General features: G+C 44.0%; 1 protein-coding gene across 1 annotated transcript in view; it reads left to right on the plus strand.

Moving 5' to 3' along the window:
- LOC125438559 (cytochrome P450 2J6-like) overlaps positions 1-15,638 on the plus strand; it is a 28,725-nt gene extending 13,087 nt beyond the window's left edge. The window contains exons 4-9 of the mRNA XM_048506994.1: positions 585-745; positions 4,207-4,383; positions 6,329-6,470; positions 8,825-9,012; positions 13,993-14,134; positions 15,263-15,638. Of these exons, the coding sequence (XP_048362951.1) occupies positions 585-745; positions 4,207-4,383; positions 6,329-6,470; positions 8,825-9,012; positions 13,993-14,134; positions 15,263-15,453 (1,001 nt within the window). The 3' untranslated portion in view covers positions 15,454-15,638. The remainder of the gene's footprint in view (positions 1-584; positions 746-4,206; positions 4,384-6,328; positions 6,471-8,824; positions 9,013-13,992; positions 14,135-15,262) is intronic.
- Positions 15,639-17,643: the final 2,005 nt, after the last annotated feature.

Here is a 17,643-nt window from a genome sequence, read left to right on the forward strand (position 1 = left end):
TTTGAGCATCGTGGGTAAACATGCTATTGGCCTGTAGTTTCCAGGTGTTTTTCTGGACTTCTTCCAGTTCTATCTCTGTAAACACTTTATTCCATATGATGAATCGCCTTTGATCTGCCAGTCTTTGCTCAGTGATATTCAAATCTGGGTAGCCTTGTTTCCACAATTCGTACATCCGCTTCAAGTATCCTCTTTTTTCTGGCTCTGAGCTGTAGTAACAAGCCATGATGGCACGATTTTCTTGCACACTATACTTCTTTCTTTTGGATGGTTGGTCCACTTGTAGCCCACTTGTCGACGCATGCCCAGGGTTATTGTTGTTGTTGTTGTCGTCGTCGTCATCCTGCCATATCCCTGAAGGGCAGTTTAGAAAGAGCTGAAATCTCTAGCTGTCCCTGTGGTTCTCATTCCCACTACCATGCCATCCTGACCCTTACCAAATTATTTTAAACCTTTGTTTTTAATTCAAAAAATAGATCCCATGGCCTCACTTGCTCAGGGATAGCTCCACTCAATCCTGCTGTAACTATTAATCAGGGAGGCAGTTTAATATTAATATGAGCGATACTTATTTTGTTTTTCAGGACAGCCATTTGACCCTACGTTACTCATCACCAATTCCGTCACCAATGTGATCTGTTTCCTGAATTTTGGTCAGCGGTTTTCTATTGGTGATGAGGACTTTCTCAAGCTGAGAAATGCTTTATTCCAGATTTTGCAATCTACAGCAACCTTGTTCCATTTTGTGAGTTAACCAGGGGGCATCCATTGAAAATGCTGGGGGGAAGAATTAGGACTAATAAAAGGAAACACTTCTTCATGCAACATGTGATTGGTGTTTGGAATATGCTGCCACAGGAGGTGGTGATGGCCACTAACCTGGATAGCTTTAAAAGGGGCTTGGATACATTTATGGACTAGTCAATTTATGGCTACCAATCTTGATCCTGTTTGATCTGAGATTGCAAATGCCTTAGCAGACCAGGTGCTCGGGAGCAGCAGCCGCAGAAGGCCATTGCTTTCACATCCTGCCTGTGAGCTCCCAAAGGCACCTGGTGGGCCACTGCGAGTAGCGGAGTGCTGGACTAGATGGACTCTGGTCTGATCCAGCTGGCTTGTTCTTATGTCTTTTTTTCATCCTGCATCAGACATGTCTCATTTCCCAAAGACTCACCCATGTAATATCCTCCAAGACATCAACATTTCCTCAGGAATGGACAGGACATAAATGTATATTCCTTTCTGAAAATAGCCATTCCTTGAATTTAGACTTGGAAGCATGAAGAGAAACATATGAGAGGAGCTTAGGGTAGATAACATTTGCAGACACCAGATTATTCTGTGGGGATTTACAAATGCTTGCCCAGTCCAGTCCAGTTCTCCTGATATACAAAAGTTTTAAACCACATGATTTATTAATAATTGTATTTATTTACAGAATTTATATCCTGACTTTCTGTCCAGTCAGGACCACTATGGTAGCTGACAATTAAAAATAGCAGTACAGAAAAACTAACATTAATCACACATTTAAAAACCTGAAACTAAAATGAATGGGCAAAGGCACAGAAACAGCAATGAAAATGTGGCAGAAAGGTGTGATTATTGAGGGAATGGCAGGCAAGACAAAATATTCTTCATCCGGTGATGAAAGACTGTACTGTAAGTGAACAGATGAATATGCCTGAGGAGAAAAGAGCTATAATTTTGGTGCCATAGCTGAGAAGGCCGTCTCCTGGATTGCCAACCATCTTACCTCATAAGATGTGAGCACTAAACTAGAGCAATACAGAAAAGAATCGGTAAAATTCAGATTTTATCATGATTCGGCTGTAAAATTATCATTATAGCTGAATCAGCTGAATCCCTGATTCAGTATAACCGAATTTATTCAGATATACCGAAACATTCAGGTACGTTTGCATTTTTTGGTAATTTTTTTTCCATTTCCAACCATTTATTAAGCTAGTGGCACCAAAATTTCAGGGAATCTTCAAAAGACCCTCCTTATGATATCACCCAGGTTTGGTAAAGTGTGGTTCAGGAGGGCCAAAGTTATGGACTCCCAAAGGAAATGCCCCAACCCTCATTGTTTCCAATAGGAGCTAATATGAGGTGGGGCACTACTTTGGGAGTCCATAACTTTGGACCCCCTGCACCAAACTTCACCAAATCTGGGTGGTATCATTGGGAGAGTCTCATAAAGATAATCTGAAGTTGTGGTACTGCTATCTTAAAAATGCTTCCCTGACAGGCACCCCAAATATTTCCTCAAATTCTCCCTTTGAACTGACCTGGCTCCATTGCAGCCAATGGGGAATTTCCAGGTACAGGGTGCACATTTTTCAAGTTAGAGGCACCAAACTTTCAGGGTGGCTCCAAGAGATAATCCTGGCAAGAGCAACCAAATTTGGTGAACTTTGCTTCAGGGGGTTCAATTTTATGGATCCCCAAATGTTTAGGACCCATCTTCCACCACCCCCTGAAGCAAAGTTCACCAAACCTGGGCACTCTTGACAGGAAGATTTCCTGAAGCCACCCTGAAATTTGGGTGCCTTTACCTTGAAAAATGTGCACCCTGCTTACATACCCAGAAATTCCCCCAATTGCTGCAATGGAGCCAGGTCAGATCAGAGAATCTGCCAGGCTCCTCAGCAGGTTCTATTATGGGAAAAAGTAATTGTTTTTTCCCATCAGAGAATTCAATGGGACTTGCTGTTATGCTGCTGCTGAGTCTCCTCAAAAGAACCTAATGTACCCAATAGGATTGTTTTGCCACTTTGGGTTCCCATAGGGGAGAAAGATGGGGTATGAATGAATGATCAGTGAATTATTTCAAGAACCACCAAAAATAGTGAAAGAAGGCATTTCAACAATATACAATCTTTTAAAATAAAAGTGAATTAATCTTTGCCCTGGAAATCAACTATTAATAGAATTCAGGTTGTTAATTTCAGCTCTAATAAATACAAACTCATTCAAATTCATGAAGAATTTGGTGAATTCATTGCATATAGATAAAGAAATCCCAACTACAGAATGCTTCTGGTCACACATAAATTATGCATTTTTGTGGCAACTGAGGTCTCACAATATTTGAACCAACTCAGTTGCTTACATTCTCATATTTTGCAGACCTAAGACAAATAGTAATACAGACTTGTATATATTCTGCCCCACACTTCGCACCTACTCATCTGGTTTCTGAAAAAAAATAGTCTTGTCACTGCCTGAAAATAGTTATAGTGGTATAAGAAAAGTCTTCCCTCTATTACTGATGGCATCTCTATATCCTTGCTCTCTGTCGTCATCAGCGATCCATGCAGGGCTTTGTGCTTTCAGAACTGATCTGCAGACATTGCATGGAAATCTTAATCAACCCATCAACTCTCTATGAAAACAGTTCTTCACAGATTATTTACTTCTCGAACAGCTGACTGAATCTGGGAGGGGGGGAAGCTGTGATCCTAGTCGAAGCAGTTGCATTTGGAATGAATAATTCAGCCTGTTAGAAGTTGAGAACTATTTATGGCTGTAAAATACCAACTCATTCCAAAAATGATTTTTTTTGTTTTATGTTTTTTAAAACAAAATTAGGACTGATCCAAAAATTGACGCCAAAAATGCTATATCTCTGGTGCAATGAAACATGATCTTACATAATGTTAGTTAACTTTAGCTACATTATTGTGTCTGTATAACACTGTGCCTTGATACATTCCGATATGGGCTCAGGCTTGGGTTTGGTACAAAGCAGTCTTGGTAGCTCTTGTGGATGACCTCCAACTCCAGCTTGATAGAGGTAGCTCAGAGCTGCCAATGTTGGTAGAGTTACCAGCAGTGTTCAACACAGAATTTACTTATTTATTCAACTCTCACCCATTCCTGACATGTTGGGCTCAGGGTGGCTTCCATGAATAACAATACACAATTTTAAATTCATTAATACATTAAAATCCCAGTATGAAGCTAAAGTGGAGCACTCTCATCTGGAGAACTGCATTTGTTTCCCTGCTCCTCCAAATGAAACCTGCTGGGTGACCTCAGAGCAGTCACAGTTCTCTCAGAACTCTCTCAGCCCCACCTGCCTTGTAAGGGATCTGTTATGGGGAGAGGAAGGGAGGGAGTTTTGTAGGCCACCTTGAGACTCCTTCTGCTGGAGAAAACTGGGGTGTCAAAATCATATCTTCTTCTTCTTACCTGTAGTTGTATGACACCTTTCCATGGCTCATGAAACATCTTCCAGGACCTCACAAGAAGGTTTTGGAAAACCGTGATCATGTAGCTTCCTTTGTAAGCAAGGAGATAGAAAAGCATAAGGTGCATCAGTCACTGCATGAACCACAAGACTTCATCGATTACTATCTGCTTCAGATGATGAAAGTCAGCATCGCTTTTGTGTTCTCAGAGATGGGCATTTACTTTCTCCCACCCTGATCAACCTCACGTAATTGCTATGGGGAAAAATGACTGGGAACCATGTACACATGCTGAGATCCAGACTGGTCCAGTGGTTAAAAGAAGGTGAATTGTAATATGAGAACCAGGTTTGATTCTCCACTCCTCCATATGAGTAACAGACTGATCTGTTGAAAGAGGCATATTTCTGTACTCTTCCTGTACTAATCTCAGAACTCTCTCAGAACTCTGTACTAATCTCAGAACTCTCAACCCCACCTGTCTCACAAGGTGCCTGTTGTGGGATGAGGCATGGAAGGAGTTTTCTCCTTACAGTTTAGAAAGGCAAACTATAAATCCAAACTCCTCTTCTTCTGTCCTGAGTTGCTAAAATGTAGCGCCCTATAATTGTCTTTAAGTTGGTTTAAGATGTTTTCAAGACTAATACTGTCCCTGCCCCCCTTCAGGGCCCCAGCCGGGAACCCTGGTGCCAAGCCGCCTTCCCCTGCCCAGGTGTTGAAACCCCCATCCTCACTCCCATTCTCCGGGAATGGACTAAATGTGACAGCCTCTGTAGCCACAGCTTGCCTGAGAGCCCAATAGAGAGGAACCAGGTTTGGCTCATTCCGCGCATGCAGAATAATGCACTTTCAAACTGCTTTCAGTGCTCTTTAAAGCTGTGCGGAATAGCAAAATCCACTTGCAAACATTTGTGAAAGTGGTTTGAAAATGCATTATTTTGCGTGTGCGGAAGGGGCCTATGATTCCCTGCTCTGCCACTTGAGCTGTGGAGGCTTATTTGGGGAATTCAGATTAGCCTGTGCACTCCCACACACGCCAGCTGGGTGACCTTGGGCTAATCCCAGCTTTTTGGAGCTCTCTCAGCCCCACCCACTTCACAGGGTGTTTGTTGTGAGGAAGGAAGGGCAAGGAGATTGTAAACTCCTTTGAGTCTCCTACAGGAGAGAAAGGGGGGGATATAAATCCAAACTCTCTTCTAAACTGAGGACCTCAGATTCTCCCTTTTAATCCATGCCGAAGGGGGTGGATTTAAAAGGAGAATCTGGGGAAATTTGGGGGGGTGCCTGCTGTCAGGGGTGCAATTGTTAAGCTACAAGCACCAATCTTTCAGGGTATCTTTAGGAGACTCTCCTAATAATGCCACCCAGGTTTGGTGAAGTTTAGTTCAGGGCGTCCCCATCTTCTATTAGCTCCCATTGGAAACAATGGAGGATGGGGCACCCCTTTTGGGAGTCCATAGATTTGGACCCCCTGGACCAAACTTCACAAAACCTGGGTGGTATCAGCAAAAGGCTCCTTTAATGATACCTCCCAGCTTTGGCGAAGTTTGGCTCAGGGGGTCCAAAGTTATGGACCCTCAAAGGTGTAGCCCGCATCTTCTATTAGCTCCTATTGGAAAAAATGGAGGATGGGGGCACCCCCTTCGGGAGTCCATAACTTTGGACCCCCTGTACCAAACCTCACCAAACATGGGTAGTATCATTAGGATAGTCCCCCAAACAATCCTTGAAAGTTTGGTGCTGCTAGCCCAAACAATACACCCCCTGCAGGCCACAAACCAAAACCACTAAAAATGTTTTAAAAACCCACAAACGGAGGGGCAGAGCTTCAGACATGAATGGGGGAGTTGCACCCGAGAAACCCCCCTTACCTACATCCTTGCCTCAGAGCATATGAACACTGGCCCTGGCAAAGACAGTTGAGAGCTATTTTACTGTCCAGATTGTGCTGTCTGCAAATATTTTCAGTTTTGTGGGGCATTGTACACTATTCAATTGAACACTAGGTTAGGGTTAGGGTTAGGTTAGGAAAGATTAGGGTTAGGTACAGTGCTTTGCTTTGCTTAGAACAGAAAAAGGCTTAGAATTCATTGCAAACTCCATTTTATTTTTCATATTGACAATAACAGAGCAAGAGGGATCCCAACTCTACCTACAATGAAGAGAACCTCATCAATTCCGTTATTGACTTGTTCACCGCAGGGACAGAAAGCACCACCACCACACTTCTCTGGGGGCTGCTCCTAATGACAAATTATCGAGATATTCAAGGTAAGAAACGGTTGTGCATCTGTGCACAAGACATTATGGCCAATTATGCACAAGGTGTCTGGTGCATGATGGGGATGAATGTCCGTCATGGCAATATTTCTTGTATGGACCTATTTCTTTGAGCCCCGTTTTCACTTACTATTCTCTTCGCAGCATGCAAAACCACATCTAATGCAACTTTCAATTTGCTTAAGTGGGCAGATTCACTAGTGAGCACAGGCTTGCCTCAGGCATCTTCCCTCCACCAATGGCCAGCCTTTCCACTCTCTTGAACCACCATCCATGCCTTTCTCATCAACCCTCCCTTGCTCACACACATGTCCATGTTGCTGGCTCCTTCCTGCTTCCCTAAATATCAATATTGATATATCAAGAAAATTATAACAATAAAATTCCTTTTTGTTGCAAGGAACCATAAAAGCAGATGCTCTGTTGGGCCTTTTCTGCATGGTAAAACATCGAATGGGGGGACGGTTTGCACAGGTGGTGCTGTGAATACGATGCAGCGCCGCTCTTTCCCTCCCCAAACGATGTATTCCAACCTTTCTTGGGGAGGAAGGTTTTCAGAATACGCCAGCTTCCACCCGTTGCCAAGTTAACAGCAGCGGGTGAAAGCCGGCGTATTCCCTGCACTGGCCCCAAACGCCTTCCTACCTTGTCCCAGCTTCCGGCACTCTGAGGAGGCCAGGGGAAACGCTCCCTGGCCTCTGTTGCTGCAGCCATCGCATTGGCCATTGGGGCATGTCCCCTGGCCTCCTCAGAGCGCCGGATGCCCGGACAACGTAGGAAGGAGTTTGGGGGGGCTGCGCAGCTGCGCGAGCCTGCTTCTCCAGCTGCGCAGCCCGTGGGGCCGTTTGTGCGAACAGCCCCAGGGCTAGCATCGGCATTAATCGTGCTGATGCAGCCCCGCAAATCTGGCCGTGCAGAAACGACCTTGGACTCCACCACACCTTTCCCATTCTACTTCCGCCCTCCCCAATGATCAGGAGGATTTTCAAAAACTTTACTGTGAGAATGCCCACAGATACCATATTCCCCAGCCCTAATTAGGGCTCCCAAACTCATGCCAGGGGTGGTGGGTCTTCTGCTTTGGGACCCTTGTTCCTAGTCTGCTATTTGGGAAAAAGCTCTATGGTAACAACAGCTTCTAGTACAGAGGTTTTTTTTCCCAACTACCAGATGCATCACCAGTGACAGAGGTTTAGGACTCAGTTTGCTGCTGGGAAATCCCCCCACCTAGGGTGGCCAACCTCTAGGCAGTGGCTGAAGATCTCCCACTATTAGAACTGATCTCCTGGTAACAGATCAATTCCCCTGGGAAAAATGGAAGGTGGACTTTATGGCATTATACCCCATTGAAATCTCCCCCTATCCAAACACCATCAGGCCTTACTTTCAAAATCTCCATATATTTTGTTACCCAGAGGTGTCAATTCTAGCCATGGTCAAACTTCTTTGCGTGCCTTCAGTCAGATGTACATACTTGCAATTAAATGAGCTTCTGACTGGTGCTTTCAAATGCCTAGAACAAACTCTGTAAAAATCAAGGTGGAAGCCGGCGTATTCCCTACACTGGCCCCAAACGCCTTCCGACCTTGTCCTGGCTTCCAGCGCTCTGAGGAGGAGGAGGATTTTCACCGAATAACAGAAAATACTTATTTCCCTGCACCATAAGGCATTGTTAACTTTGTCATAATTAAAATCATCAGTGATTTATGAGTAATAGGTATTGGATTGTGAAGAATCTGGTAGGAAAGAGATATTTGTGTTCAAACATTTCAAACATTTAAGATGAACATTCAACCTGAGCATGAACATTTAACCTGCAGTTAAAGTTCACCCTTTTGGTTTTCAAAAAGCTGCCCCACACAACACTAACTAAAATGAACCAAAACTTTACTTTCTCCACTTCACTTTCTCCAGCAGGGCCCCCACAACGCACTGCATGTCAAAGGAGGCAAAATAAATGTGCCACAAAGCAGGCAAAGGTTGCACCCCCTCCCCCCCATACACATCGCTTAATTACCTGGCACTAAGTAAGCTTTCTCACAACAGAAACTCTCAATACTGCACAGTAGCTCTGTTCTCGGCAGTTCTCAGAAGTCCCTTTGGTCCCATTACAAAAGGAAAGGGCAATTAGTTTCACTTTCAGCTTTTTTGCACCAAACGGAATTAGAGGTGATCGACGAAATTAGAGACAAATTTTCAGGGGGGAAAATTGACGAAATTAGAAACCGATGAAATTCGAGGTCAACGAAATTCGAGGTTCCGCTGTACTTTAATCTTCAATCAATGTCTCCCACAATTTGCCCACTATGTTGTCACAATTAAAGCTTTGGTTTTATTTCCCTTAGGGAAAGTTCAAAAGGAGATCGATGACATTTTGGGTTCCTCTCAATCATTTTCTTACCAAGATCAGAAGAAACTGCCCTACACCAATGCTGTAATTCATGAGATCCAACGTTATCAATATATCTTATTGTTTGGAGTCCCAAGACAATGTTCAAAGGAAGTGAATATGTTTGGTTTTTGCATTCCAAAGGTAACAGAAGACTGTTATTTATTAACTTGCTTACATTTTGCCTTTCTCCCTGGGGTAGCATAAAACAGCCAGTGAACAATGCTGTAAAAGAAGAAGAGTTTGGATTTATACCCCACTTTTCTCAACCATAAGGAGTCTCAAAGTGGCTTATAAACTGCTTCTCTTCCCCTCCCCACAACAGACACCTTGTCAGGTAGGGGAGGCTGAAAGAGATCTGAAGGACAGAGACTAGTCCCAAGTCACCCAGCAGGCTTTGTGTGTAGGAGTGGGGAAACAAATGTGCTTCACCAGATTGGAGTCTACCGCTCTTGTGGATGAGTGGGGAATCAATCCCGATTCTTCAGTTTACAGTCAACCATTGTTAACCACTACATCACACTGGGCAGTCCTCTCATGCTATGGCTGGCTTGGCTGCTACCTGAGGGGTGGGCCAATGACCCAGCCATAGAGCAGAGCAGTCAAGCAGCGCCTGGGCAGCTGAGCCAGCCAATTGGCCAAGATGCCTGGCTGCTCCACATCGCGGCTGGGTCTGCAGGCTGAGGTCTGCCTCTCAGCCCAAAGTGTGGGGGGCAATTTTCTGACCCTTCCTCACGTGACTCAACAGGGTGTTTGACACCGGTTCCTGGGGTGTTTGACACTGGTTCAACCAATGCTTCACCAGCTTCATTGGTTCTGGGTGGAGTACTAGATCAGGTTCAGGATTACCTTCAAAGTCCTAAACCAGTGGTTCTAAACCTGTGGGTCGGGACCCCTTTGGGGGTCGAACGACCCTTTCACACGGGTCGCCTAAGACTCTCTGCATCAGTGTTCTCCATCTATACAATGGATTTTAGGGTTGGGGGTCACCACAACATGAGGAACTGTATTAAAGGGGGTGCCGCATCCCCCATTGTTTCCAATGGGAGCTAATAGGAGATGGGGGCTACACATTTGGGGATCCATAGCTTTGAACCCTCTGAACCAAACTTCACCTAACTTGGGTGGTATCATCAGGAGAGTCCCCGCAAAACTCCCTGAAATTTTGCTGTCCCCCCCCCCCCAGGCACGTGCCCGGTGCAATGTGCATCCCCCCCAGTCCCTTTATAGCTACACCTCTGCTTCCTGAATCTCCTACTCTGTTTCTATCTTGTTGGAATAGGGATGGCTTGAGCTTGCAAGAGCTCTTGTTTCAGGAGAGTCCGCCCTTCACTTGCTCCTTTCCCTTCCAGCCATCTTGCTCACTGAAGACTGAAATCTAAGTATGGGCTTTAGGGGCTAAATCAGGAATAGAATTTTCTAGCCAGTGGAAGTTGAGTGAAGCTTCTTCAAAACCCTCAAACATAAAAAAAAAAACAATGCAACCAAACTTATGCAATGATATGCAAGGGTAACAGGATTTCCCAACTCATGCTTGGGAAATTACTGGAGGTTTGCAGGTCATACCTGAAGATAGCAGAATCTGGGGTGAGAACGGAGCTCAGTGGTGATTTGAGTCCATCCTTGGAAACTGCCATTTCCTGTCTGGTATCTAACTGCTATATCCTGGAGATCAGCCATAAAACCAGGAGAACTTCAGTCTCCACCCAGAGACTAGCAACCCTCATAACAGAAAACAGAAACTTGCTATATACAACGGCTTTAAATTATATTAAGCCACTGTTTCTTTTTTGATAGAACTTTGTGCTGAGCAGAACCCAACTTTTCTGTATCACAAGGGCCAGAATCATCCAATGAAGTTTTTAACTAGAATCCACCCCAAGCAGGACCCTGTAGAGGCAACACAGAGGGCCCTTCTGCCTGGGTAAAGGACAGCAGGTTGCAGTCAGGTTAAGCAACCCACGTCGCTGTCGGGGCTTTTGCATGTCTCCATGCAGGCAGTGAACAGAGCCCGTGGAGGCAATGCAGGTTGCCGTGGCACCTTCACACGGAGGTGCTTTTTTTTCTCACCCACCTTCCTTCGCTGTGTAGCTACAAAGCCAAGCAGGCATGGCCCTCCACAGCCATGTTGCCGTCCCTGTGCCCCTGCGTAGCTGTGCAGCAGAGAGGCATGGACTGAAAAAAAAGGGAAGCACGGCCAAGTAACAGGCCTCCCGGGGTTGCCAATCGCTTGGCCACTCCTAGAGCCCAAACAAATGTGGGTATTTACTAGGGCAGTGATGGCGAACCTTTTCGAGACTGAGTGCCCAAATTGCAACCCAAAACTCACTTATTTATCGCAAAGTGCCCACACGGCAATTTAACCTGAATACCTGAGGTTTTAGTTTAGAAAAAATGGTTCGCTCCCAGGTGTGCGTTACTCGGAAGTAAGCTTCGTGGTAGTCGGTGGCTCTGCTTTGAAGCAACTGTGCAACTCTTCCAATGGGTGAATCACGACCCTAGGAGGGTTTACTCAGAAGCAAGCCCCATTGCTAGCAACTGAGCTTACTCCCAGGTAAAGGATCACGCTTTAGTTCTTCGCATGAAAATTACTGGGGTTTAACAGCTTAACAGGGTTACCTACACTTTTTCCCCCAAACTAGGTCTTAGGTTTAATGCTAATAATCGAGCCCAGCAGCCCAGGCCAGCCTAGATGGGGGGGCAATTCCCCCCCCACATGATGAACTCTGTTTGTGCATTCCCACAGAGAGGACTCTGAGTGCCACCTCTGGCACCCATGCCATAGGTTCGCCACCACTGTACTAGGGCATGTTGCAACTCCTTTCCTTCCTCTATATTACAAGGGAGGTTTTCTAAGATTGCCCCATGTAACGGGGTCACTTATATTCAAGGTGAGGGAGAGATATTATCCCACCCACTAGCCACCAATTGTAACTGGACGTGTGGCCTACAATCAAGGTTCCCACTAAAGTGACCAGTGGGGTTTCCTTTGCCACCCAAAATATCTTCTTTTTACTCTGCTGCCACCATTAAAGAGAAGGAACTAGGAATCCCAAAACTGCTGCTGGTTGCCAAATATAATAAAGGATCCCACCTCACATTCGCTCTTGGTTTGAGGGGAATGTCCTTCAGAGTCCCTTCATCAAAAAATGGAGGGAACTCAAATTGGTTGGGATTCTAGCCACACAGACAGGCACTCTTCAACCTCTCACACACAAACGCAGGCTGGCACGAGGGTAACTTGAACATAACGAATGAAATGTATTTTGAAAACAAAAGAAAGGCTTCTTGAACTGGCTCAGAGAGGTACTAACGCTTGATGGTTTCAGAGAGGTTCTTTTCACTTAAGAATTAAAGAGCTTCAGATGTTACTTAGGTTCCACACACAGAGAGACACATGCAGGTGTCTCTTCAGGAACGATTTTGCTTTAGTTCAACTAAATTTCTTCACAGACAGACACTAGTCCTTTCTGATCCACAACCCACTGAATACACACACACACAGCCTATGCCCAGTGAGATTCAGGCACATATATCCTCCCTCTCTCACACTAATCCCAATTTGGCTTCACAGCCCTTGGATCGGGCTTTTCCCAGACTGGTGTTACACAGAGGTAGGGCAGACTCTAGGTCTGGACAGTATTCACTGTCAAGCCACTGACTGGCATGTCACTTTGCACCCAACTCAGGGCCTCCTTTCTCTAATCAAGCCTCCTCAGCTTGTAGAGTACCTGGAGTTCTGTCAGCTAACACTGCTGAGACAGAATCCTTCAGCTCAGATCTGACAGACCGCTCTCTGTCAAACTCTGACTCTTCCAGAATCTCTCTCCCAATCTTGACTCAACTCTGACAGGCACTGCACTGTCTATTTATACTGCTAGCAATTTGGCTCCCCGTAACCCTGGCCAAAGGCAACTGTGCCTCTGCTCTTTTTAAAAAATATATTTTTATTGCATAGTTTTGAAATAATCGTTCTATTTACATCTTTTTGATATAATTTCCAAACAATACATTTTCCCTTTTTTTCCTCCCACCCTCCCCTAATATTATGTTTTGTTTTTCTTTAACCAAACAGCAGTAAGTTCATTCGTTGTTGTCTTCTTATCCATATATCTTCTTTGACTCCCGTCTCCTTCATCCAATTCTCATAACTTGTCCATATCTACATTATTTCATTCTGTTTTTCTTGCCATGTTTTATTCTTTGATAATATTTCAAAAATGTCTAATGTCACTCGTTCCCATATATATTCCAACCATTTCTGAATCGTCCATTTTTTCTTATCTTTCACTGTGCCTCTGCTCGACCAATCAAGTGGGTTCTCTTGTATAGTGGAGCCTTCTGTATAACTCTGGCTGTCACTAAGGCCTTTTCTTTAGGCCTTTCACAAACACCAGCCCTTCAGTGTGGGCGCATCCATTACAGACTTCCACCACTGAAAAGGTGAATGGGCTGCCACTGAAAAGATACAGGATGGAAAGTGATGATACAGGTCACACTGGACGAGTCCATTAATTTATTGGAAGATATATTATTATTATTATTATTATTATTATTATTATTATTATTATTATTTATTGGGTTTATAGACCTTCACTCTCCCCTTCCTGCAATATAGCATTCCCATATTTAACAAGCATATATACAGATCTGCACAGGAAATTAATGGACCGTGTAATGTGGGCCTGACATCATCCTCATCAATTTCCCCACTTAATTGGCATAGCTACTTTTCTAACCTTTTTCATGCGGATGAGTTGGAAACCCCGTGCCCAGTGGTAGACCCTCTTGAATTGCCTGACTGGCCCCCTGTCTCAGTACAGGAAATTGCTGATCTGATAAGTGGTCTAAAGAATGGGAAAGCGGCTAGTCCAGATTCAATTATCCCGGAGATTTTGAAATCAGACCTGGAGTGGTGGACCCCTCTCCTGGCGGCAGTGTTTACCATCATTAATATAATAATTGTATAATATCTATCCTACATCTGAGCCTAAATCTGCAGGAGTTACCTGAAGCCTGAAAAATATTTCTAATTTTCTTCCATGATCAAAAGGTTGAGAAAGGTGGATCTTAATCATAGAAACAAATGTGATGCTTTGGATAAATCCCGTTTCTTCCTTTCAGGGAGCCACTGTTATTGCAGATCTTCGGTCTGTTCTTCTTGATCCAAATCAGTGGAAGACGCCTCACATGTTCAACCCAAATCATTTTTTGGACCAGCATGGACATTTTGTGGAGAGAGAAGCATTTCTGCCATTTGGAGCAGGTAAACGTAGACGGCTCAACTAATTTATGATTGAGAATTATATAAATATTTGCCCTATTTAGTGTTGAGCTTTGAAGAAAAGTTCATTAAATAAGAGCCCTGATCTACTTTCCATAAAATATGAAACCTCCCTATTAATATTGTATATTTCTTGTGAATGAAAAGTAAAGTCGTGACTACAAATAGGAAATGAGAAAATTCTCTTTCTTTCTTTCTTTCTTTCTTTCTTTCTTTCTTTCTTTCTTTCTTTCTTTCTTTCTTTCTTTCTTTCTTTCTTTCTTTCTTTCTTTCCTTCTTTCTTTCTTTCTTTCTTTCTTTCTTTCTTAATCCAATGACTTACATCAGTTAGAATTTAAGACTAAGATCTGGAAGCCCCAGGTTTGAATCCTGGAACCCTGGAAATTTTCTGGGTGATCTTGAATCAGTTACGCGTACACTGAGACTAACCCTTCTCACAGGGCTGCTGTGAAGACAAAATGCAGGACAGAAGAATTCTATAAGCAGCTTTCATCCCCCATTGTAGAAAAGAGAGGAGTATAAATACAATATATAAAATAAAAAATAAATCCTAAGACAATCATTTAAGGATAGAACTCATGCTGATAACTCACTTTCAACCAATCGCCGTGAAGGACTCAGCTCCTGTCAAGTCATGTGTTCCTGCGCAGGGATTGGCCCCACTGTATTCCTCGTCTGGCCAATCCCCTGCCTGCCCTCCCCCAACCCAGGAACAAGCAGGACCTAGCAGGGCAGTGGTGGCAAGGTACCCTCTCCCCTGGTTCGGCAGCAGCAAAGCAAATCCCCCATCCCCTGGGCCCCCAAGGAGCAAGCAGAACTGCTTCTGCCAACCTCACACCACTTCTGCTACCCAGTCCCACGTGGAGGATTGGTTCCCACAAGCAGGATCATTCTCTCTTCTCCCCACCCTTGCTCCCCAAAGTCTGCAGACCTTGAGAAGCAAGTGGGGAAAGACAGCACTATCCTGCTTGCCTTTTCACTGTACATCATTGAACTCAGGTCTTCTTGCCAATTTTGGCTATTTATAATTTCCCCTTTTTTGAAATTTAGATGTTGTGTCTCTGAAGCTCCACCGACTCGATATGTTTCTTTTCCATATTCCCTTTACAGGGGCCCGTGTCTGTCTGGGGGAGCAGCTAGCAAGGATCGAACTCTTCATCTTCTTTGTCAGACTGCTGAGGGCATTCACCTTTCAACCACCAGAAGGAGTGAAAAAAATCCAAGAAAAGGTTGTAGTGCGAATGACTACCCCTCCCTGTCCTTATAAGGTCTGTGCTATTCCCCGCAGCAATGGATCATAAACCATAGATTATCTAGAGGAGGTAATTTGTTCCTATCCATTTGACTCTCATTCACTGAAACATGATCTAACACTGTCCTAACCCCCGCTGAAGCCCATTCATGCCACCTTTTAGCTGCACCATTTGATTAGAGCTGTTTGGAGAATGAATTCAGACAGAGCTAAGGTAATGCTTATTGCTTGCTTATTATCTGGGACCCTCGTACCTTCGGGACCGCATTACCCTATATGTCCCTTCAAGGCCTCTGCATTCGGCAGAGGCCAATTTGCTGCTAGTCCCCGGCCCCTCTATGATGCGGCTGGCCTCCACCCAGGCCAGGGCTTTTACAGCCCTGGCCCCTGCCTGGTGGAACACTCTCCCTCCAGCTGTCCGGGCCCTCAGGATCTTGCAGTGAGTTCACACTTGGGGAGCCTGTAAGATGGAGTTGTTCCGCCGGGCTTTTGGAGTGTCCGGCCGCTGATGTGTGCCCCCCTCCCTCCCCCCCTCTACCCTAGTTCTTTTTCTAGGGTCCCTCCCCCCTCTATTGGACCCCTCCCCCCCCTCCTTCAGGAGGTTTTTAAAATTGGATTTTGTTGCTGACGCTGTTTTATATGTTTTATATGTTTAAACACTGTATCTATTTTAAATCGACTTGATTGTTCATGTGTTTTAAACTGTGCTTTGTTTCACTCTTGCAGAGCCAGCCCTTCGGGGGTAGGGCGGTATAAAAAACTCTAAATAAATAAATAAAAAATAAATAAATAAATATGCAGGTGTTCCTTATTTCATGTTTCTGCAGAAGAGCTCAATACAGAATTAGAATCATAGAAACAGAGTTGGAAGAGGCTTCAAGGGCCATCAAATCCAACCACCTACCATTCAGGAAGACACAATTAAACACTCCTGACAGATAGTCATCCATTTTCTATTTAAAAAAACTCCAAAGGAGTAGCTCCACAACACTCTGAGGCAGCGTATTCCACTGTGGAACAGGCCATAATGTTAGGAAGTTCTGCCTAAAGTTTAAGTGGAATCTCTTTTCCTATACTTTGAATCCATTACTCCTTGTCCTAATCTCTGGAGTAGCAAAAAAAAACAGGCTAGCTCCCTCTTCAACATGGCATCCCTTCAAATATTTAAACATGGCTGTCATGTCACCTCTTAACCTCTCTTCTCCTGACTCAGCTCCCTAAGCCACTCCTCATAGGTCATGGAATCCAGATTTTGGTCGCACTCCTCTGGACCTACTCCATCTTCTTGCCATGTACAAAATTAGAAGTTAGTCATTGTAGTTAACGTGTCTTTCAAAGACACAATAGGAGTCTCTTCACTGAATAGTATCAGCTTATCCTGTATGCTTCATTCTCTTAGAAACATTTATGGTCAAAAATGACACTCTGTAATTGTAGTATATGAAGTTAAAGAGTGTTGATGAATTTTTGAATACTAGGAATGTTGACATGGACAATGTAATCCACATGACTCTGGTCAGGCCTAATTGAAGAAGACCTAGTCATCTAGTTAACTTTCCTTTATCTGATCCTTAAGCTTCTGGCAAGAAGTACACCTCAACAAGTTCCTGGTTCATTTAGGGTACAATTAACAGGAAAATATTTATTATAAGAGTATAGAGATCTAAAATTTCTGAAAATTTTGAAGCCTCAAGGAAAAATAATTGCCCCTATTGTTTCCCACAGAGGTGGGAGTCTCTCCCTTTTAGAAAGGGGAATTAGAGACAGCAGATTCTTGGCTTAGCTAAATATGGGGCAAGCTTGAGACCTTGACTGCCTATGTATACTGCAGTCAGCTTTTGCAAGAAACTCTCACAGGACAGCTAATAATGTGTAACTGTTTTGCTTAGGGATAATCGGGGCACACAAGCACACAATGCAATCAATGCAGCAGAACACACATACACAATCCTAGGATATAAGCAGTTGTGAGGGGATAGGTCTGGAATAGATGAGAAAATTGGGGAGGGTTATAGTCAATACTGATAGTGAGGCTTCATATTTTATGAAAAATAAATCATGTAATGTACCCCGCTTCAAAGCTCAACACTAAAACCACTAATATTTATATAAATCTCAATCATAAATTAATTGGGATGTCTACATTTACCTGCTCCAAATGGAAGAAGTGTTTCTCTCTATGACACAGAGAACTTTGATCCTTAATCTGGTCATGTGATTGATGATGGTGTACAGAAGG

Source organism: Sphaerodactylus townsendi, linkage group LG08 (assembly GCF_021028975.2).
Source record: "Sphaerodactylus townsendi isolate TG3544 linkage group LG08, MPM_Stown_v2.3, whole genome shotgun sequence".
NCBI classification, from domain to species: Eukaryota; Metazoa; Chordata; class Lepidosauria; order Squamata; family Sphaerodactylidae; genus Sphaerodactylus; species Sphaerodactylus townsendi.